This window comes from Aegilops tauschii, chromosome 2 (assembly GCF_002575655.3).
Source record: "Aegilops tauschii subsp. strangulata cultivar AL8/78 chromosome 2, Aet v6.0, whole genome shotgun sequence".
Taxonomy (NCBI): Eukaryota; Viridiplantae; Streptophyta; class Magnoliopsida; order Poales; family Poaceae; genus Aegilops; species Aegilops tauschii.
This window is the reverse complement of record NC_053036.3, coordinates 647,933,830-647,956,513: the sequence shown is the minus strand read 5'-3', so window position 1 is coordinate 647,956,513 and position 22,684 is coordinate 647,933,830. Positions and strand designations below refer to the sequence as shown.

Sequence of the window (22,684 nt, the reverse complement as noted above, 5' to 3'; positions counted from 1 at the left end):
AGTGTACCCTCCGGTGTTTCAGCCATGCTCCTTGTCTTGCGGACTTCTCCCGTAGGGATGGAAGATTTAGCCAATCTCCATGCAAAAATTCTAACTTTGGAAGGGACCGAAGCTCCCCACAGCTTTGTCCAAGATCGGCGATCAGACTCGAAACGCGATTGGCCGTCACTGTGCTCTAGCCAGTCCGTCCGCTGTTGCTTTGTGGAGGCCAAGAGTCTATATGCAGACCGTACTGTGAAAACACCCCTTCTCTCATAATGCCAAGACCAGAAATCATCACAGACTCTTGAGCTTAACGGGATGTTAAGGATAGCTTCAACGTCCATGGGGTAGAGGTGCTGATCAAGAACATCTCGGTCCCATGTCATATTAACTGGATCGATAAGGTCCGACACCTTGTGGGGAGGATTCAAAGACTTTGGGCAAACCGGCCGAAGCTTTAAAATCACGTGGAATCCAATTGTCATTCCATATGTTTGTGTCCTCTCCCGAACCAATCCGTTTCACAAGTCCAAGCTTCAAAGTGTCTCTGCCTTCAATTAGGGAGCGCCAAACTTGTGAAGGATGATTGCCGACTTCTGCATCAAGAATGGTGGAAGAAGGGTAGTAAACAGCCATTAGGATCCGCGCACTCAAAGAGGTGGGTCCCTGTAGGAGGCGCCAGGCCTGCCTGGCCAGTAATGCCAGGTTAAAAAGCTCGATATCTCGGAAACCCATTCCTCCCATAAACTTTGGTTGTGACATGACTTCCCAAGAGACCCAGGCAGTCTTTCTTTCTCCCTTTTTTGAGCCCCACCAAAACTTGCGTAACAACCCATTAATGTGTTGGCATAATCCTCTAGGCAGTTTGAAACAGGCCATGGAGTAGGTAGGAATAGCTTGAGCAACGGATTTAATAAGCACCTCTTTTCCCCCAACAGACACAGTTTTCTCCATCCATCCTTGAATTTGCTTCCAGATTCTATCTTTCAAATACTTGAAAGCACCCTCTTTAGCCCGACCAACATCAGAGGGGAGGCCAAGATACTTCTCAGAGAGCTGCTCATTCGGAACATCCAAAACTTGCTTGATTTCCTGTCTCACAGATTCAGCACAGCCCTTGCTAAAGAAGATGGAGGATTTATCTTTGTTTATACGTTGACCCGAAGCAGCACAATACCTTTGCAGAAGGTCATCCACCCGTTTTGCCATCTCCGGTGTAGCATTAAAGAAAAGAAGGCTATCATCTGCGAAGAGAAGATGGTTTACCTCCGGTGCACCTGCTGCCACCGTAATGCCTTGTATCCTCTCCGTTGGGAGCATCGATTTCAACAAACATGAAAGGCCCTCCGCCGCCAGTAGGAAGAGATATGGAGATACGGGATCCCCCTGTCTCAAACCGCGCGATGGCGTGAAGTCCTCTTGTTTCCCTCCATTGAATATAACCGAAAAGGATACTGAAGAGACACACCGCATCACAATCTCTGTGAACTTTGGGCTGATTCCCAATTTCAACATAACCTTCTCCAAGTAAATCCACTCTAAACGATCATAGGCTTTCATCATATCGAGTTTCAGAGCACAGAACATGTTTCCCTTGAGCTTCCTTGTTTTCATGTAGTGTAGGCACTCATAGGCTGAGATAAAATTGTCGGTGATTAGACGACCAGGTACAAATGCCGACTGTTCTTCTGAGATGATATCGGGGAGAATAAGTTTGAGCCAATTGGCCAGGACCTTTGATGCAATCTTGAAGATCACGTTACAAAGGCTGATCGGTCGAAACTGTCCTAAATTTTTTGGACTTGCAATCTTGGGTATTAAGACGATGAAAGTTTTGTTTATCTCCTCCGGAGAATCCTCTCCACTCAGAACACGTAGCACCATATCTGTTACCTCCTCACCACATTGTTGGAAATATGCCCTAGAGGCAATAATAAAATGGTTATTATTGTATTTCCTTGTTCATGATAATTGTCTATTGTTCATGCTATAATTGTGTTATCCGGAAATCGTAATACATGTGTGAACACATAGACGATAACATGTCCCTAGTGAGCCTCTAGTTGACTAGCTCGTTGATCAATAGATGGTTACGGTTTCCTGACCATGGACATTGGATGTCATTGATAACGGGATCACATCATTAGGAGAATGATGTGATGGACAAGACCCAATCCTAAGCATAGCACTAGATCGTGTAGTTCGTTTGCTGAAGCTTTTCTAATGTCAAGTATCATTTCCTTAGACCATGAGATCGTGCAACTCCCGGATACCGTAGGAATGCTTTGGGTGTGCCAAACGTCACAACGTAACTGGGTGGCTATAAAGGTGCACTACAGGTATCTCCGAAAGTGTCTGTTGGGTTGGCACAGATCGAGACTGGGATTTGTCACTCCGTATGACGGAGAGGTATCTCTGGGCCCACTCGGTATTGCATCATCATAATGAGCTCAATGTGACTAAGTAGTTAGTCACGGGATCATGCATTACGGAACGAGTAAAGTGACTTGCCGGTAACGAGATTGAACGAGGTATTGGGATACCGACGATCGAATCTCGGGCAAGTAACGTACCGATTGACAAAGGGAATTGTATACGGGATTACTTGAATCCTCGACATCGTGGTTCATCCGATGAGATCATCGAGGAGCATGTGGGAGCCAACATGGGTATCCAGATCCCGTTGTTGGTTATTGACCGGAGAGTCGTCTCGGTCATGTCTGCATGTCTCCCGAACCCGTAGGGTCTACACACTTAAGGTTCGGTGACGCTAGGGTTGTAGAGATATTAGTATGCGGTAACCCGAAAGTTGTTCGGAGTCCTGGATGAGATCCCGGACATCACGAGGAGTTCCGGAATCGTCCGGAGGTAAAGATTTGTATATAGGAAGTCTAGTTTCGGCCACCGGAAAAGTTTCGGGGGTCACCGGTATTGTACCGGGACCACCGGAAGGGTCCCGGGGGTCCACCGGGTGGGGCCACCTATCCCGGAGGGCCCCATGGGCCTAAGTGGGAAGGGAACCAGCCCCTGGTGGGCTGGTGTGCCCCCCATGGGCCTCCCCCTGCGCCTAGGGTTGGAAACCCTGGGGGTGGGGGCGCCCCACCTGACTTGGGGGGCAAGTTCCCCCCTTGGCCGCCCCCCCCCCCCCCTTGAGATTGCATCTCTAGGGGCCGGCGCCCCCCCCCCCCAGGGCCCCTATATAAAGAGGGGTGGAGGGAGGGCTGCGCACCCAAGCCCCTGGCGCCTCCCTCTCCCCCCGTAACACCTCTCCCTCTCGCTGAGCTTGGCGAAGCCCTGCCGAGATCCCCGCTGCTTCCACCACCACGCCGTCGTGCTACTGGATCTCCATCAACCTCTCCTTCCCCTTGCTAGATCAAGAAGGAGGAGACGTCTCTCCCAACCGTACGTGTGTTGAACGCGGAGGTGTCGTCCGTTCGGCGCTGGGATCATCGGTGATTTGGATCACGACGAGTACGACTCCATCAACCCCGTTCTCTTGAACACTTCCGCTCATGATCTACAAGGGTATGTAGATGCACTCCTTCCCTCTCGTTGCTAGTAAACTCCATAGATCGATCTTGGTGATGCGTAGAAAATTTTAAATTTCTGCTACGATCCCCAACAGTGGCATCATGAGCTAGGTCTATGCGTAGTTTCTATGCACGAGTAGAACACAAGTTGTTGTGGGCGTTGATTTTGTCAATTTACTTGCCGTTACTAGTCTTATCTTGATTCGGCGGCATCGTGGGATGATGCGGCCCGGACCGACCTTACACGTACGCTTACGTGAGACATGTTCCACCGACTGACATGCACTAGTTGCATAAGGTGGCTAGCGGGTGTCTGTCTCTCCCACTTTAGTCGGATCGGATTCGATGAAAAGGGTCCTTATGAAGGGTAAATAGAAATTGGCATATCACGTTGTGGTTTTTGCGTAGGTAAGAATCGTTCTTGCTAGAAACCTATAGCAGCCACGTAAAAGTTTGCAACAACAATTAGAGGACGTCTAACTTGTTTTTGCAGCAAGTGTCATGTGATGTGATATGGCCAGAAGGATGTGATGAATGATATATGTGATGTATGAGATTGATCATGTTCTTGTAATAGGAATCACGACTTGCATGTCGATGAGTATGACAACCGGCAGGAGCCTAGGAGTTGTCTTAATTTATTTATGACCTGCGTGTCAACTGAAACGCCATGTAATTACTTTACTTTATTGCTAACCGTTAGCCATAGTAGTAGAAGTAATAATTGGCGAGACAACTTCATGAAGACACGATGATGGAGATCATGATGATGGAGATCATGGTGTCATGCCGGTGACGATGATGAACATGGCGCCCCGAAGATGGAGATCAAAAGGAGCAAAATGATATTGGCCATATCATGTCACTATTTGATTGCATGTGATGTTTATCATGTTTTACATCTTATTTGCTTAGAACGACGGTAGCATAAATAAGATGATCCCTCGCTAAAATTTCAAGAAAGTGTTCCCCCTAACTGTGCACCATTGCGAAGGTTCGTTGTTCCGAAGCACCATGTGTTGATCGGGTGTGATAGGTTCTAACGTTCACATACAACGGGTGTAAGCCAGATTTACACACGCAATACACTTAGGTTGACTTGACGAGCCTAGCATGTACAGACATGGCCTCGGAACACAAGAGACCGAAAGGTCGAACATGAGTCATATAGCAGATACGATCAACATGAAGATGTTCACCAATGATGACTAGTCCGTCTCACGTGATGATCGGACACGGCCTAGTTGACTCGGATCATGTAACACTTAGATGACTAGAGGGATGTCTGTCTGAGTGGGAGTTCGTTAATAATTTGATTAGATGAACTTAATTATCATGAACTTAGTCTAAAAATCTTTACAATATGTCTTGTAGATCAAATGGCCCACGCTAATGTTGCCCTCAACTTCAACGCGTTCCTAGAGAAAACCAAGCTGAAAGACGATGGTAGCAACTACACGGACTGGGTCCGTAACCTGAGGATTATCCTCATAGCTGCCAAGAAAGCATATGTCCTTGAAGCACCGCTAGGTGATGCACCTGTTTTCCCAGCAACTCAAGACGTTCTGAACGCCTGGCAGTCGCGTAGTGATGATTACTCCCTGGTTCAGTGTGGCATGCTTTACAGCTTAGAACCGGGGCTCCAAAAGCGTTTTGAGCAGCACGGAGCATATGAGATGTTCCAAGAGCTGAAAATGGTTTTCCAAGCTCATGCCCGGGTCGAGAGATATGAAGTCTCCGACAAGTTCTACAGTTGTAAGATGGAGGAGAATAGTTCCGTCAGCGAACACATACTCAAAATGTCTGGGTTGCACAACCGCTTGTCTCAGCTGGGAGTTAATCTCCCGGATGACGCAGTCGTTGACAGAATCCTTCAGTCGCTCCCACCTAGCTACAAGAGCTTTGTGATGAACTTCAATATGCAGGGGATGGAAAAGACCATTCCTGAGGTATATTCAATGCTGAAATCAGCGGAGGTGGAGATCAAAAAGGAACATCAAGTGTTGATGGTGAATAAAACCACTAAGTTCAAGAAACGCAAGGGTAAGAAGAACTTCAAGAAAGACGGCAAGGGAGTTGCCGCGCCCGGTAAGCAAGCTGCCAGGAAGAAGACAAAGAATGGACCTAAGCCTGAGACTGAGTGCTTTTATTGCAAGGGAAACGGTCACTGGAAGCGGAACTGCCCCAAGTACTTAGCGGATAAGAAGGCCGGCAATACCAAAGGTATATGTGATATACATGTTATTGATGTGTACCTAACCAGCGCTCGTAGTAGCTCCTGGGTATTTGATACCGGTGCGGTTGCTCATATTTGTAACTCAAAGTAGGAGCTGCGGAATAAGCGGAGACTGGCGAAGGACGAGGTGACGATGCGCGTCGGGAATGGTTCCAAGGTCGATGTGATCGCCGTGGGCACGCTACCTCTACATTTACCTACGGGATTAGTTTTAAACCTCAATAATTGTTATTTAGTGCCAGCTTTGAGCATGAACATTGTATCTGGATCTCGTTTAATGCGAGATGGCTACTCATTTAAATCCGAGAATAATGGTTGTTCTATTTATATGAGAGATATGTTTTATGGTCATGCCCCGCTGGTCAATGGTTTATTCTTAATGAATCTCGAACGTGATGTTACACATATTCATAGTGTGAATACCAAGAAATGTAAGGTTGATAATGATAGTCCCACATACTTGTGGCACTGCCGCCTTGGTCACATTGGTGTCAAACGCATGAAGAAACTCCATGCAGATGGACTTTTGGAGTCTCTTGATTATGAATCATTTGACACGTGCGAACCATGCCTCATGGGCAAAATGACCAAGACACCGTTCTCCGGAACAATGGAGCGAGCAACCAACTTATTGGAAATCATACATACTGATGTGTGCGGTCCAATGAGCGTCGAGGCTCGCGGTGGCTATCGTTATGTTCTCACCCTCACTGATGACTTGAGTAGATATGGGTATGTCTATTTAATGAAACACAAGTCTGAGACCTTTGAAAAGTTCAAGGAATTTTAGAGTGAGGTTGAGAATCAACGTGACAGGAAAATAAAGTTCTTACGATCAGATCGTGGAGGGAAATATTTGAGTCACGAACTTGGCACACACTTAAGGAAATGTGGAATTGTTTCACAACTCACGCCGCCTGGAACACCTCAGCGTAATGGTGTGTCCGAACGTCGTAATCGCACTATTGGATATGGTGCGATCTATGATGTCTCTTACCGATCTACCGCTATCATTCTGGGGTTATGCTTTAGAGACTGCCGCATTCACTTTAAATAGGGCTCCGTCGAAATCCGTTGAGACGACACCGTATGAATTATGGTTTGGAAAGAAACCTAAGCTGTCGTTTCTTAAAGTTTGGGGATGCGATGCTTATGTCAAGAAACTTCAACCTGAAAAGCTCGAACCCAAGTCGGAAAAATGCGTCTTCATAGGATACCCTAAGGAAACCATTGGGTATACCTTCTACCTCAGATCCGAAGGCAAGATCTTCGTTGCCAAGAACGGGTCCTTTCTGGAGAAAGAGTTTCTCTCGAAAGAAGTAAGTGGGAGGAAAGTGGAACTTGATGAGATGACCCCTCTCGAACCGGAAAGTAGCACAGCACAAGAAAATATTTCTGTGGTGCCTGCACCGACTAGAGAGGAAGTTAATGATGACGATCATGATCAAGTTACCACTAAACTTCGTAGGTCCACAAGGACACGTTCCGCACCGGAGTGGTACGGCAACCCTGTCCTGGAAATCATGTTGTTGGACAACGGTGAACCTTCGAACTATGAAGAAGCAATGGCGGGTCCAGATTCCAACAAATGGCTTGAAGCCATGCAATCCGAGATAGGATCCATGTATGAAAACAAAGTATGGACTTTGACAGACTTGCCCGATGATCGGCGAGCGATAGAAAATAAATGGATCTTTAAGAAGAAGACGGACGCGGATGGAAATGTTACCATCTATAAAGCTCGACTTGTCGCTAAGGGTTATCGACAAGTTCAAGGTGTTGACTACGATGAGACCTTCTCACCCGTAGCGAAGCTGAAGTTCGTCCGAATCATGTTAGCAATTGCCGCATTCTACGATTATGAGATATGGCAAATGGACGTCAAAACGGCATTCCTTAACGGCTTTCTTAAGGAAGAATTGTATATGATGCAGCCGGAAGGTTTTGTCGATCCTAAGAATGATAACAAAGTATGCAAGCTCCAGAGCTCAATCTATGGGCTGGTGCAGGCATCTCGGAGTTGGAACATTCGCTTTGATGAGATGATCAAAGCGTTTGGGTTTACACAGATTTATGGAGAAGCCTGTGTTTACAAGAAAGTGAGTGGGAGCTCTGTAGCATTTCTCATATTATATGTGGATGACATACTATTGATGGGAAATGATATAGAATTCTTGGAAAGTATAAAGGCCTACTTGAATAAGTGTTTTTCAATGAAGGACCTTGGAGAAGCTGCTTACATATTAGGCATCAAGATCTATAGAGATAGATCGAGACGCCTCATAGGTCTTTCACAAAGCACATACCTTGACAAGATATTGAAGAAGTTCAATATGGATCAGTCCAAGAAGAGGTTCTTGCTTGTATTGCAAGGTGTGAGATTGAGGACGGCTCAATGCCCGACCACGGCAGAAGATAGAGAAAAGATGAGTGTCGTCCCCTATGCCTCGGCCATAGGGTCTATTATGTATGCCATGCTGTGTACCAGACCTGATGTAAACCTTGCCGTGAGTTTGGTAGGAAGGTACCAAAGTAATCCCAGCATGGAACACTGGACAGCGGTCAAGAACATCCTGAAGTACCTGAAAAGGACTAAGGATATGTTTCTCGTTTATGGAGGTGACAAAGAGCTCGTCGTAAAGGGTTACGTCGATGCTAGCTTCGACACAGATCTGGATGACTCTAAGTCACAAACCGGATACGTGTATATTTTGAATGGTGGGGCAGACAGCTGGTGCAGTTGCAAGCAAAGCGTCGTGGCGGGATCTACATGTGAAGCGGAGTACATGGCAGCCTCGGAGGCAGCACATGAAGCAATCTGGATGAAGGAGTTCATTGCCGACCTAAGAGTCATTCCCAATGCATCGGAGCCGATGACTCTCTTCTGTGACAACACTGGAGCTATTGCCCTTGCCAAGGAGCCCAGGTTTCACAAGAAGACCAGGCACATCAAGCGTCGCTTCAACTCCATTCGTGAAAATGTTCAAAATGGAGACATAGATATTTGTAAAGTGCATACGGATTTGAATGTCGCAGATCCGTTGACTAAATCTTTTCCACGGGCAAAACATGATCAACACCAGAACTCTATGGGTGTACGATTCATCACAATGTAACTAGATTATTGACTCTAGTGCAAGTGGGAGACTGTTGGAAATATGCCCTAGAGGCAATAATAAAATGGTTATTATTATATTTCCTTGTTCATGATAATTGTCTATTGTTCATGCTATAATTGTGTTATCCGGAAATCGTAATACATGTGTGAACACATAGACGATAACATGTCCCTAGTGAGCCTCTAGTTGACTAGCTCGTTGATCAATAGATGGTTACGGTTTCCTGACCATGGACATTGGATGTCATTGATAACGGGATCACACCATTAGGAGAATGATGTGATGGACAAGACCCAATCCTAAGCATAGCACTAGATCGTGTAGTTCGTTTGCTGAAGCTTTTCTAATCTCAAGTATCATTTCCTTAGACCATGAGATCGTGCAACTCCCGGATACCGTAGGAATGCTTTGGATGTACCAAACGTCACAATGTAACTGGGTGGCTATAAAGGTGCACTACAGGTATCTCCGAAAGTGTCTGTTGGGTTGGCACAGATTGAGACTGAGATTTGTCACTCCGTATGACGGAGAGGTATCTCTGGGCCCACTCGGTATTGTATCATCATAATGAGCTCAATGTGACTAAGTAGTTAGTCACGGGATCATGCATTACGGAACGAGTAAAGTGACTTGCCGGTAACGAGATTGAACGAGGTACGTGTGTTGAACGCGGAGGTGCCGTCCGTTCGGCGCTGGGATCATCGGTGATTTGGATCACGACGAGTACGACTCCATCAACCCCGTTCTCTTGAACGCTTCCGCTCGCGATCTACAAGGGTATGTAGATGCACTCCTTCCCTCTCGTTGCTAGTAAACTCCATAAATTGATCTTGGTGATGCGTAGAAAATTTTAAATTTCTGCTACGATCCCCAACACACATAGGTCCCAATGACGTTGAAAAAAATGTGCACGGAAGCCGTCGGGTCCTGGAGCCTTTGTAGGGAACATTTGAAAAAGAGCCTCCTTGACCTCTGCATTGGTGTAACGAGCCGTCAGAATATTGTTCATGGCATCATCCACTTTCCTTGGTATATGAGACAGGACTTCCTCAATCCCAACCGTATTCTTGGAAGCATACAAGTTACTATAAAAGCTCGTGGCCATACTAGCCATTTCCTGCTCATCTTTACTTACAGAACCATCCGCCCGCTGAAGTTCTGTGATCCGATTTCGGACCTTTCTTGCACTAGCTTTGCGATGGAAGAACTTGGTATTACTATCACCTTCTGTCAGCCATTGAATACGAGCTCGTTGTCGCCACATAATCTCCTCCCGCAGACATAACTCGGTCATCCGGGATTCAACCCTTTTTTTCTTCATCAGACGGGCCGACTCGGCTAGGCATAGCACGCAAGCCCTGCAGCTGCGTGCGTAGAGCCCGCAGTTCCGCCCGGACAGCCCCAAAAGTGGTGCGACCCCAGCGTTGTAGAGAGCCAGCGACCGAGGCCAGTTTGTGCGATAGATCAGCCATGGTCGACGCTCGGCCCGTAGCATTCCAAGCTTCGGTGACCACATCTCCAAATCTTGGGTCCCGCTCCCACATACATTCATAACGGAATTGTTTTTGTCATGCTCTTACACTTGTATCCACCAGATCAGTTTCCAGCAATATTGGACAGTGGTCGGACAGCAAGCAAGCAGGGCCACCCAGGCTTGATTGATTTCGCGACGGGCCGGGAATGGGCAAACGGCAGCAGGTACAGGAATGGATCACGGCCCATCAAAAAGAAAACGATGGATCACAGGGTTTTTTTTTCTTTAAAGAAAAAATACAAGTCTTGTTGCGGGCCACTCAATGGACACGCACATGCATGAGCGCATCGCTAAGACGATGGTCTCACTAACACCAGATTCTATCCATCCTCATCAACAAGTAACTGTTATTTCCAATGAATAAAGCTTTTGTATTTTTCAAAAAAAAAGATTGGTACGGCGAAAAACAATAAACACCAGATTGATTCCCTGTGAAAGCATATGTCCCAAGAGCCGTGAGATTCTCTTTGGGGTCTTTTCTTAAATAATAATGAATAAAAGAGCCATGAGCCGTGAGATTATTTTTTGGGAAAGCACATATGTGCTTCTCGGGAAAAAATATGCTTCTACGAGACGCACGGTTGTGTTTCGTGTGGAAGCACAACCGTGCGTCTCGTACAAGCATAGACAGATGCATAGTTGTGCTTTCACGAGAAGAAAATTGATACTTTTACTCAAAAAAGAACCGTGAGAAGCACGACACGTGCTTTCTCCCAGAAAAAGGAAAAAGCATAGCATGTGCTTCCCAAAAACAGTGAAAACCACAACTGTGCTACGGGGCTCCGGTTTTTTTTTGTATTCTTTTTTTCGTTCCCGGTTTACAGTTTATTTTTGGATTTTTTTTATTCGTTAGATGTATTGTCCTCGTATAGCTTGCTCAATTCTCAAGAGGAGCTTCTCGGTCTTGCCTCTCATGCACATAATTTTCAGCATGCCATAGGCCGAAATGAGGAGAAATAAGGCGTGCACTTGCTAGATTTATTATTATTTTTTGAATTTACATCCAAATGAGATTACCCCGATCAGAGAGCATGGTCAGAAAGCACTAGTTTCTCATTAAAAAAAGTACTAGTGTTTATACTCATCATAATCTCTCAAATTCCCATCTTAACAGTGTGTCAATGATTTTCGGAACAGGTCTGAAAACTAACTAACGACGAATGATGTATTCTTTGACTTTAGAGGGGTAGAGTCCAACTTGTAGGCCGTTTTTTAGGGTCCTTTGGGGCTTGTGACGCAAACTGAGAGTATTTTCTGGATTTGCACACTCGTCGGGAGCGGATTGGCTGCCTCAAAGCCACTGACATGTGGGGCCGCAAACCTGATGGCCCACATACGTGAAGTCTGCCAATCTGAGCCTGGGCAGAAAAGGCTACATGATGCAGTGACTGCATTCAGACACCGGCATAAGACCAAACCCAGCTGTGCTACATCAGTCAGCATCCCACCATTTCAATCGATGGGCAACAAACAGACAGTCGATGGAGTACAGCACAAGAGGCGTTACAATCGCCTCTCCACAGCGGAGCAACAACACACACATACCACCAAATACGTGATGTACGCCGCCGGCACAATGATGAGGAGCGCAACACGAAACATAACGGTTGGTTAGACCAACAACAGAGGAGATGCTGGCCACTTGTTCCTGGACCAGCAAGAAAATGTGACTTGTTTCAACTCTAATAGGGATCTAACAACAAGACAACTAAACTACCTAGCATAAGACCACTCCACATAGTACAGATGAGATCAACAGCGACCGGCTCCAGCACCTAGCCTCCCACACGGTCAAGGATAACTAACAACAGACAGTCAGACAGTAAGTGGCTGCACGCACGTACAAAACACAGTATGGCTGGCTCACAAGGATTTCCCAAGCTGGGATGCCGGCAGGTCCCGTACGTTGATCAATTCTGGCCACAAGAAAGAAAAGAAAAAAAGTTGTTTGAGTAAGTGGCAGGCAGATTAACATGGCCTCAAAATAACTAGCAGCAGCAAACTGAAACTGTAGGGCACAGGTACACAGGAAGACAGCCAAGACTCATGTTTCACAAACCAGTCACCGAGCATGGAAAAAACATACAAGAAAATTTGTTTCAGTTATGGGTAAACATGGCCTGAAAATAGGAGATGACATAGTTGCAGTTTCTGAAAGCACAAGTGTGGTATTCACAGCTCATCACCGTCGTTTTGCTGTCTCCTCATGTGTATCTTGCTATCTGAAAGACTCTGTATTTATGTTATCCAAGTAACAGAGAGGTGGGGGATCCCGGTTTGAAAAAAGATGAGCAACGACCGCCATCGTCGTCTTCCTCGAGCTCGCACCCGAGCCCCGCACGGCCGTCTTACTTCAGGCCGGCGCTGTTTTTCCCGACACGGCTGACACGATGGCAAAAACAATTGCAGCTGCAAAAAAATAAATAGCCAAGCGCCGGTACCATCACACACACGGTGGTGCTGACTGGGTTTCATAATTCCATGATTTTTTTCTTTATGTTGCTAAATGTGCATACCGCAACAGCCACCGCCACGGCAGGAGCCTGATCTGGCTCATGCCTTGTCGGGTGTGCTTCCATTGGAGCACATTCTAAGCTTCACCTGCTGCTCTTATAAAGTGGAACCCATTCGCCCGCCTCTCCGATGTGGGACTAAAACGCAGGCAGCCGCGGGCGTTCTCTGAGCTCCTTCGTTCGTTAGAGCATCTTCAGCCGTTGGTCCCCCAGGGACGATAAAAATCGTCCCCTAAAGGCGCACCGGCGCTAAACCGTGTGCTGGGGGCGACGCCCCCAGTCGCGGCGCCCACTTTTTTTGAAAACTTAAATTTTGTCACAAACACGGCGCAAATTAAACCAAACTTCGGTGAGTTCGTTCATATTTAAAATATTTAAAAAAAAGAAAAAAACGCTACTAGTCTGCTCCTCGCCGTCTCCCTCGCCGCTCCTCGCCGCCCGCCGCCCTTGCAGGTCTACATGCCGAGGAGGCTGTAGAACCGCGTGTAGTCGTCGTCGTCGTCGTCGCCTCCGCCGCGGCCGCCGTCCCTGCTGCAGCCCTCCCCCGGTTGGTGCGGCGGGTTGGACGGTCTGGGGCCGTCCTCGTCGTCGTCGCTGTCGAGGATCACGACACCGTGCTCGTCCTCGCGCCCACGTTTGCGGGCGGCTATCTCCTCCAGGGCCCGGCGCTGCCGGACCATCTCGTCGCGAAGGTAGTCGTCGCGCGCCCACCGTAGGGCGTCCTCGTCGGAGAAGCCGCGCCGGGCTATCTCCTCGTACTCCGGGGGGAGGCTGGGCTCTGGTTTGGGCGCGACGAGGACGAGGCGGCCAGAGGCGAGGGTGGAGTCGGCGATGTGGACACCGGAGCTGCGGGTGCGCCGGCTGACAGGCGTGTCCTGGGGCTCCGGCTTGACGGGGCGGAGGCAGGGAGAGCCGGTCGACCGACCGGACGAGGAGGAGGACGCCCCGGGGTCCATGCGCCTCGGCGTCCACGAGCTCCCACGGCGGCGAGAGAAGGACGGGGGGGCGGGGTACTCCAGCCTCGGCGTGTTGCCGCCCTCGATGTACTCGAGGACGGCCTCCAGCGTGCGGCCGGGCACGCCCCACCATCGGCGTCGCCCCTCGTAGTTGAGCCTGCCGGAGGGCACGACGCTGTTGGTGGCCTCGAGCTGCTCGGCGTGACGGCGGCGGAAGTACGGCTCCCAGAGCGCGCTGTCGGGGACGTAGCGTGGCCCCTCGGCGGGGATACGCGCGATCTCCGCACGCCGCGCCGCCCCGGTGGGCGGTAGTGGCACCGGGACCCCGCCGGCGCTGATTCTCCACGCCCCGGGCACCCGCATGTCCGGCGGGACCGGGTACTCGGCCTCGAAGAGGAGCCGAGCTTCGTCCTCGTGAAGGTGGCTGCGGCCGAAGCCGTTCGCCGCCGCGCCGTCGCCTGGGAAGCGTTCGGCCATTCTTTGAACTGGAGACGGCGAGAGGAGAGGGTGGAAGGGGGGAGAGAGGGCTCGTCGGCGGTGGAGACTCTGTGCGTGCCACTGGCGCGCTGGGGGTCGGCTTATATAGGCGAAGGCGCCGTGCGCGCGTGGCATGCGCGGGGACGCGCGTCGTCACGCCTTCACTGCGCCGCCCGTGAGGCATCAATGGCGGAGGCTGACCGGCGCAGCAGCTTTGGCATTGATTCGCCGCGGGAAACGAGGCGATGAGGACGACGAAGCGGCGAGAAGCGAGACAAGTCGCTGGCAAGGAGGGCCCGCGGCTCTTTCGCGCCAAAAACGATTCGCCCGGCGCCCCCGAGCGCCCCCAGCACGCCGGGTTCGGGTTGGGTCCGCCGGCGCTAATTTCGGCCCGAGCCGGCGAAAATTGGGCCCTTGGGGGCGCGACTGAGCCGATTTTTTGGCGCCGGCGGCCGAAAAGTCGCCTGGGGGCCTTATTGGGTGCGCGGCTGAAGATGCTCTTAGCTACTCTGGTCCAGCAAGCGGGCCACCCAGACTTGATTTCCGCGAAGAGAACAAGTGCAGAATCGATCACAGCCCATCAATAAAAAAGAAGAATGGATCACAGGGTATTTTTAAAAAAATATATACATTTCTTCTTCTTTTTTTGCCTTATGAATTATGCCATGGGCCGATCAATGGACAAGTCATTCTTGCAGGATAGATATGCATACATACATACATACATACATACATACATATGTACCCTAAAATAAGATATGCATACATGCATACTGATAGAGCAGAATACGCGTCTCGGCACGTCGCTAACACGGTAGTCTCATTAACACCAGATTGAATCCCTGTGAATTCCCAAGAAGGTATGATTTGGTTTGGTTTTGGTCCAACACGATTCAGTAATAATTCAGACAGTTGGTTGCTATACAGCACCGCAGACCTTCTTACCCTGCCACCACCAACATCTTGCCTCGCATCAGTTCAGAGAAGAAAAAAAATCATCTTCCATCACAATGGCATTGCAGCAGCAGAGTACTGTTCCTCTCAAATCAGGGACAGGGAGCAAGGAAAAACGCCCGACAAATGTAGGAGCAGAGCCTCCGGTGCCCTTTTCGCAGCACTTGGCAAGGTGAATCAGGAGAGCAACACGCAACATAACGGTTGGTTAGACCAACAGGACTCGGTATCATTTTGCAGTCAAAACTTGTAGGAGGAGCGGCTGGCTGTCAACAAGCCAAGCTACAGGGTAGTGCTTGCTTACCCTGTACCAGAGTTGGCACCACCAGACACTTCTTCCTGGACCAGCAAGGAAATGTGACTTCTTTCAACTCTACCCGGGATCATCGAACAACAAGACAACTAAACTCTACCTAGCATAAGACCACATAGTACAGATCAACAAGGACCGGTCGACCGGCTCCAGCGCCCGGCCTTCAACGGTCCACGATAACCAACAACAGACAGACAGTAAGCTGGAGCCAAAGCGAGCGCACTCGCGCACGCACGTACAACACAGCATGGCAACTCATCAGGATTTCCCCAGCTCCGTTGATGGCAGGTCCCACACATTGATCACTTCTGGCCAAAAAATTAACAAGGAAAAAAGTTATTTAAGTGAAAGACATGGCATGAAATAACTAGCAGCAAAGCAAATCTGTAGGTTCGGTTCAGTTGAATAAAGCATGGACAAGAAATGAACAAGCATATGTGCTGTTGGCACAGGCAACACTGGAAGAAAGCCAAGATTCATGATTGACAAACTAGTCACAGAGCATGGAAAAAACTACAACAAAAGTTGTTTCAGTAAGCGGTAAACATGGCCTGAAAATAGGAGATAACATAGTTGCAGCACCCTGGCAGAAACAAGATTTGTAGAAACTAGCTACCGCATCCCAGGGTAAGTTCAGTTAAACATAGCATGCAGGATACATGAACAAACATAACTGTAGAGTTGTTTCAGTAAGTTGGCACAGGTAAACGTACAGGAACCCAGGAAGAAAGCCAAGACTGACGATAGGCAAACCAGGTATGGAAAGAAAAATATAGATCATCGAATGGGGGATATGGTGCAGCCCCATTATAAGACATACAGACTAAGCAGAAAAAGAGCAATGTCTGTGTATGGAACTGAAAACGTGCTCTGTAAAAGAATAACATGGTATTCATATTCCTATCCAAATAAAACATGGTTTTCATATAAACAGAAAATAATGGAAAATAGTCGGTCCACCTAAAGAAATGGCCTGCGCTTATATCACTAAATGACATGATGCTGCTGTAATCCATGTGGGCATGCAAATGACTCTGGGAACCATTTCAAAAAAATATTCAAATAATCCTATAGCCCTCGACTGCTCTGGTACAGCCGTACAGGCAGCTAGTGCCCATGCATGCCAGCTATCATGCATATGTGGCTTGGTCCAAAAGTTCAACGGAATATCAGCATACATATTAATCGAGCAGCCAGGAATGTGCACCCACAAGTTAACTAATCTACACAAGCTTCATCCACATATATATATATATATATATATATATGGTAAAAATTTGAGACAAACCAGGCTGGCAACGCTCCAGTTTCAGCAAGAACAAACATAAAAGCTGGGAAAGGAAATTTGCACATTTCCAGAAGTGGGAGAGCTTACCTAATGGTATCTTGTCAAACGCACCACCATATAGGACGCCATCATCACTGGGAATTCCCTAGTGAAATGAGAAATCTGTTTCAATATTTTACTTAAAGAGATAACGACAAAAAGGTATGAATACAGGACAGAAATGCAATGCTGCGGATCGCAGTTAGAGAAGAACAATGACGAGTGTGGTACTGACAAATGCCAATAAGAGCAAGAACAGACTGATTTGGTAATTAACCCTTGAGCATGTGACTATATGGGCAAATCATTGGTGAGAAGTGGAACCCTAGTATTAAAGCAAGTTGTACAGTAACAGTTCCCCTTTCTAGCTAGATGCTTTACTAGCTGCACGAAGAATAATGAACAAAAATGAGGGCACATATATATTCTTTTAAAACAGCCATCTCACCTGTGCATTGACAGCTCCCATCCCAGTCCACCTATTCCCGGAATGTGGTGGAACCGATGAAGAAGATGCTGGGATGTTAGTCTGATGGTCAGGAAAGCTTGCGGCTTGCTCGTCTTGAGAACACATACGTTCTGGCAGAAAATTATCCACGTGTAAGGCATCACTTCTGTATAGTGGACATGTTCAAATGTAAAAGGTTGCCCTCTCCCCCCCCTGAGATTTGCGACAAAAAAATGATCTAAAAAAGCTTACTTGGGCTCTAAGAATTCTCTGGTACCAGGCTGCTCTGCATAATCATCATCATCGTCGTCGTCATCCAAATTAATTATAGGAATCATCATTTGGCCATTGTCCAGGCTGCGAAGTGTAGCTTGTCTCTTTGCAGCCCGGTCCATTTGCCCATCCTTCAACTGGCCCCCATCAACTGCAGATTTATTAACTGAATCATCTGTTAGTAGCATCTGTTCACCGTTCAGATCACAATGATCCAAGTCATGCACAACTGTAACATGATCTAGAAGCATTTGCTCCTCCTTTATCTGGTGATTAACGTCTGTAGCACGATCAGGTAGCAACTGCTCATTCTCCACCTGCTCCTCCGCATCTTGCTTTAGCATTGTTCCCTCATTGCGTAAAAGCATTTGCTCGCCCTCCAGCTGTTGATCACCCTGTTCATGCTCATCGGCTATCTGATTTATAAGCATCTGCTCACTGTTCTGGTAGTTCCTATCCAAATCATGCATGCCAATACCCTGATTTAGAAGCACCTGATCATCCTCGAACTGTTGGTTTTCATCTGCACGTTTATCTTGAACTTGAGTATCTGGAGGATCACAGTATGCTTGCTGGCTCAGCTGACCAACTAAATCAGGCAGAGAATCAGAAGCATGTTCTTCAGGAGGATCACCGGGAATCTCAGTCACTTCACAGCTCTCACGAGTTCCGTCGACATTGAGGTCAAAAATTTGATACCAAGCCGGCAGCTCTTCTTCATCTCTAGTAGGATCGCCATCAGCAGCTTCAATTTCAATTTGTGTTGTTTCCTCGACAAGTTCAGATTCATGTTCAGTTTGCGGAGCCTCCATTTCACCTGCCACTTGAAGTTCAGTTCCAAGCTCAATTTCCATTTGTGGAGTTTCCTCGACAAGTTCAGTTTCAAGTTCACTTTGCAGAGCTTCCATTTCACCTGCCACTTGAAGTTCAGTTCCATGCTCAATTTCCATTTGTGGAGTTTCCTCGACAAGTTCAGTTTCAGGTTCACTTTGCAGAGCCTCCATTTCACCTGCCACTTGAAGTTCAGTTCCATGCTCAATTTCTATTTGTGGAGTTTCCTCGACAAGTTCAGTTTCAGGTTCACTTTGCAGAGCCTCCATTTCACCTGCCACTTGAAGTTCAGTTCCAAGTTCACTTTGCGGAGCCTCCATTTCACCTGCCACTTGAAGTTCAGTCCCAGGTTCAATTTGCGGAGCCTCCATTTCACCTGCCACTTGAAGTTCAGTTCCAAGTTCACTATGCGGAGCCTCCATTTCACCTGCTACTTGAAGTTCTGTTTCAAGTTCACTTTGCGGAGCCTCCATCTCATCAGCAACTTGAAGTTCTGTTTCAAGTTCACTTTGCGGAGCCTCCATCTCATCGGCAACTTGAAGTTCAGTTTCAGGTTCACTTTGAGGAGCCTCCATTTCACCTGCAACTTGAAGTTCAGCTTCAGGCTCACTTTGAGGAGCCGCCATTTCACCTGCAACTTGAAGTCCAGTTTCAACTTCACTCTGCGGAGCCGCCATTTCACCTGCAACTTGAAGTTCAGTTTCATGTTCACTCTGCAGAGCCTCCATTTCACCTCTAACTTGAAGTTCAGTTCCAAGTTCGCTCTGCGGAGCCTCCATTTCATCTCTAACTTGAAGTTCAGTTTCAGGTTGACTTTGCGGAGCCTCCGTTTCACCTCTAACTTCAGAACAACCACTGCTGTCAGCCACTGGTTCAATCAGGCATGCATCCGCACGCGCAACGCCCGCCTCCGTGGCCTCCTCGACGTCGCTGAGCTGGGGCTGCGTGTGCGCCGGTTCCTCAGCAGGCTCTGATGGATGAACATCCACCATGGGCAGTTGGTGGCTGGCATTTATTTCAGCAGCATCTGCATCATTCAAGCCAGCAACAGCAGCAGCCTCATCGTCCTGACCATTGTCCTCTGTTTCCATCTCTTCATATTCATAGGTGACACCATCATCATCTTCACCATGATCATCTGATTCCACCACCTCTTCATACTCATACTCTGCCTCTTCATCCTCATGCCTGGCACCATCATGCTCTGGTTCCACCGCAGCTTCATCTTCATGGCTGGCACCGTCATTCGCCTCCACCATCACCACCTCCGAGCGAACAATCTTTGGATCCCTTGGCAGTTTATCGACATCATCGCCGTCCACATCACCGTCGCGGCTGGCAACAGTTCCAGGCTCTGCTGGCACCTTGCTCTGATCCAGATCGCCACTGCGTGGCTGATCGAAATCACCACCGCGTGGTCGCCAGTCTGGATCCCTCCGGCCGCCACTGTAAGAGCTCCTGGGCCTGGTTCTGCTCCGGCTCCGGCTCCGGCTTCTACTCCGGCTTCTGCTCCTCCGCTTCCGGTCCAGTCTGCGGTCAACAGAGGGCCGGCGGTCATCGATGGGGGGTGGCCGGCGGTCGTCGCTGGAGGCCCGGCGGTCGTTCTGAGAGTAGGAGCGTGACATGGCGGGTCTCCTCTTCTCGTCGTACGGGTGGCTCCGGCGAACGCCCCGGTCGGCATCACCGCCAGCACCGCGTCCGCCATCGCCCTCGTTGTACCTGCGTCTTCCGTCAAAGCTCTGGGTCCTCCGGTCCCAGCCCGACTTGGCCCGGGCTAGCCTGGCGCAGTCGTCCTCGTCCCTCTTGTCGCGGCCCCAGTCGGCGCCGCCGCCGCCTCCTCCTCCGTTCCTCCGCCATCTGGGGTCGTCTCCGTCGTCATCCCTCTTCCTGGCGTAGCCGGCGGGGGCGGAGATCTCGGGGCGGGGGCTGGGGATGGGGTCGTCCCTGGCGTGGAGAACGTGGTGGTGCTTGGGGCTGGGGTCTTCCCGGGCGTGGAGAACGTGGTCGGGGAGGACGCCCTGCGCGACCAGGTAGTGGGCGGCCAGGCGGCCGGCCTCGAGGAGCACGTCGTTGCGCCAGCGCCGTTCGGCGGCGACGACGAGCGCGGCCGCCGGCGGCGGGAGGGGCTTCTCGTCCAACGCCAGCAGGCGGCGCGGGGGCGGCCGTTCGGGGCTGCTGCGCCGCGGCGGGGCCCGGCGCTGGTGGTGCTGCGGCCGCGGGGAGGGCGGCGGCAGGGGCGGGGACCGTCGGCGGTATCGTCCTCCGGATGACGGCGGGGGCGGCGGCGGCGGCTCGCGTCCGCGAATGCGCGACCTCGGGTGCATCGGGCCCTAGGAGGGGCGGGCGGACGGGAAAGACTCCTCCTTTCCTCCGACGGGGGGGCGGCGGATTCGTGGCGAAATGCGTTCGGCGAGCGTTCGGTCAGTCCGTCGGCGCGTTTCTCGGTCAGAGCGGCGAGATCTGCATCTGCAGCGTCGTCTGCTTGCGTCCTTCGTCGGAGGGGGCGGGTCTCCCGGCGCCGCGGCGCGGCGGCGCGGCCGGAGGCGGAGGCGGAGGCGGAGCGAGGAGATTTGAGAGCGAGGGTTTGCTTTGTGAGTGGGGGGTTGCCTCTGCCTATTTGAGCACACGCACAACCACACCCACACACCCTCTCGTTTTTACTGCGGCCCGTGTGTAGTTGCCGTTTTCTTTTTCTTTCTTTTTTTACTGCAGACCCCGTGCGTGGTAAACTGGTAATAAGGGACCGATAATCACCGTCAAAATTAGAGTACATTACATGGGTTAATTAGTTTAATCATCCGGGTGTTTGTAGTTAACAACAATGGCGATGTGGGGAACGATGCCTCGTGTTAGGTTTGAGCCTCCCCCTCCCTCATAGATCCGGGTCTTTGCCGTCTCCGAATATTTTCGATCTCATTTTTTATGGTTATAATCTTCCTACTTGAAAACCGATAAGAAACATAGTTTGTTGAAGGGGAAAAGATGCTCGGAAAACCCGAAACCATTACCGGAGCGCATCTTCAACTGCCTAACTTTGGCCCCGAGGATCCGGCGCCCCTGGTTAGGGGTCTAGCGCCGAGGATCCGGCGCCCCCGGTTAGGGGTCTAGTTCGTCCATCCAGATATTTTGGATAAATTGGTAACGTATCGCCGTTTCCATTTTTTAATTCAGAAGTTGGTCTTGACGCGACTATTGCCGGTAGGAATTATGGCGTCTGATAAATGCTTGGGTAACGCCTCTTATCTGTGGGATTGCTGTCGGAGGCGCCCTTGTCGTGGTGCGGAACTGTGTTGGTGCGCCCTTATCATGTTGGCATGACCTGGCCTTGGTTCCGACGCCGCTCTAAATAATCGGATATTGGTGGCGTCGGTCACGCCAGCGGTAGGAACGCGAAGGCGGATACCAACAATGTTGTTGATGCAAGGTGTACAAATCATGTCTTGTTATGAAACCGGTATTTCTTTCCTTATCATTCCGCCCACGGTGATCGATGAGGTCCTCCGATGAAGAAATCACTTGTACACATTTCGTATTTGCCTAGGACGCTCGTATGACTCTCGTTCTGGCATGATTAGTGATGTTCTTAGGGTGTCTTCTTTCGGATTCGAAGCAAACTTATGCATGGAGACCGGTCCGTTTCTGATTTTTGGGACCAAGAGGCAACATGTTATCGTTTGTAATTTGGAAGCGATCTTTGGGTTGCCTGTTGCATATTAAAACTGGTGTTTCACAGATTCTCCGGTAATGCCTCTTATCCACGGGATAGGTACAAAAGGCGCCTTGTCATGACGTGCGGATTCCGTTGATACTTTTGGCAATGTTTAACGTTGTGTGTTTATCATGCTGACCTAACCGATACAAACCCGGGTGCGGACATCCGTGGTGTCGTCGATATAGACGACACAAATTCAGCTGAAACCGGTATTAATCACATTCACGGCTATTTATGAGGTCCTTCGAGGGAAGGGGTTTTGTATGCGCAGGCTTATCTTGTTTGTTTGAACCTCCTTTGTTTTGTTATTACTGAGATACTTGTATGGATTTCTTGTTTACTTAGGGCATCTCCAGCTTTGGCCCTCCAATAGCTTGGATCCGTCCAGATTGTATTGTTCGGACGTGTTTTGTCATCCAACATGGTGCCCCGTCAGTCTGTGGAGCGGTCCAGGCGTCTGTTTCCCCACAAACCGAAGG

The 22,684-nt window shown here is 49.3% G+C and overlaps 1 protein-coding gene across 4 annotated transcripts; it reads right to left on the bottom strand.

Moving 5' to 3' along the window:
* Window positions 1-15,170: 15,170 nt before the first annotated feature.
* LOC109785398 (uncharacterized) lies at window positions 15,171-21,128 on the bottom strand. 4 transcript variants are annotated; one of them, XM_020344000.4, is made up of 4 exons: window positions 17,642-21,128; window positions 17,390-17,520; window positions 16,990-17,047; window positions 15,171-15,922 (listed from the first exon to the last, which is right to left on the bottom strand). In XM_020344000.4, the coding sequence occupies exons 1-2, from the start codon at window positions 20,815-20,817 to the stop codon at window positions 17,478-17,480; spliced, it is 3,219 nt and encodes a 1,072-aa protein (XP_020199589.1). In that variant the 5' UTR covers window positions 20,818-21,128; the 3' UTR covers window positions 15,171-15,922; window positions 16,990-17,047; window positions 17,390-17,477. The 4 variants fall into 4 exon arrangements, with proteins under 4 accessions (XP_020199589.1, XP_020199587.1, XP_020199590.1 ...); XM_020343998.4 differs by having other exon boundaries at window positions 17,390-17,555; window positions 17,642-21,076; XM_020344001.4 differs by having other exon boundaries at window positions 15,329-15,919; window positions 17,642-21,076.
* Window positions 21,129-22,684: the final 1,556 nt, after the last annotated feature.

Coding starts and splice junctions, on each gene's coding strand:
- LOC109785398 (XM_020343998.4), bottom strand. CDS start 20,817: ATGCACCCGAGGTCGCGCATTCGCGGACGCGAGCCGCCGCCGCCGCCC. Junction 17,048..17,389: donor TGGGAGCTGTCAATGCACAG/GTGAGATGGCTG, acceptor TCATTTCACTAG/GGAATTCCCAGTGATGATGG. Junction 15,923..16,989: donor GTTTGACAAGATACCATTAG/GTAAGCTCTCCC, acceptor TTTTTTGGCCAG/AAGTGATCAATGTGTGGGAC.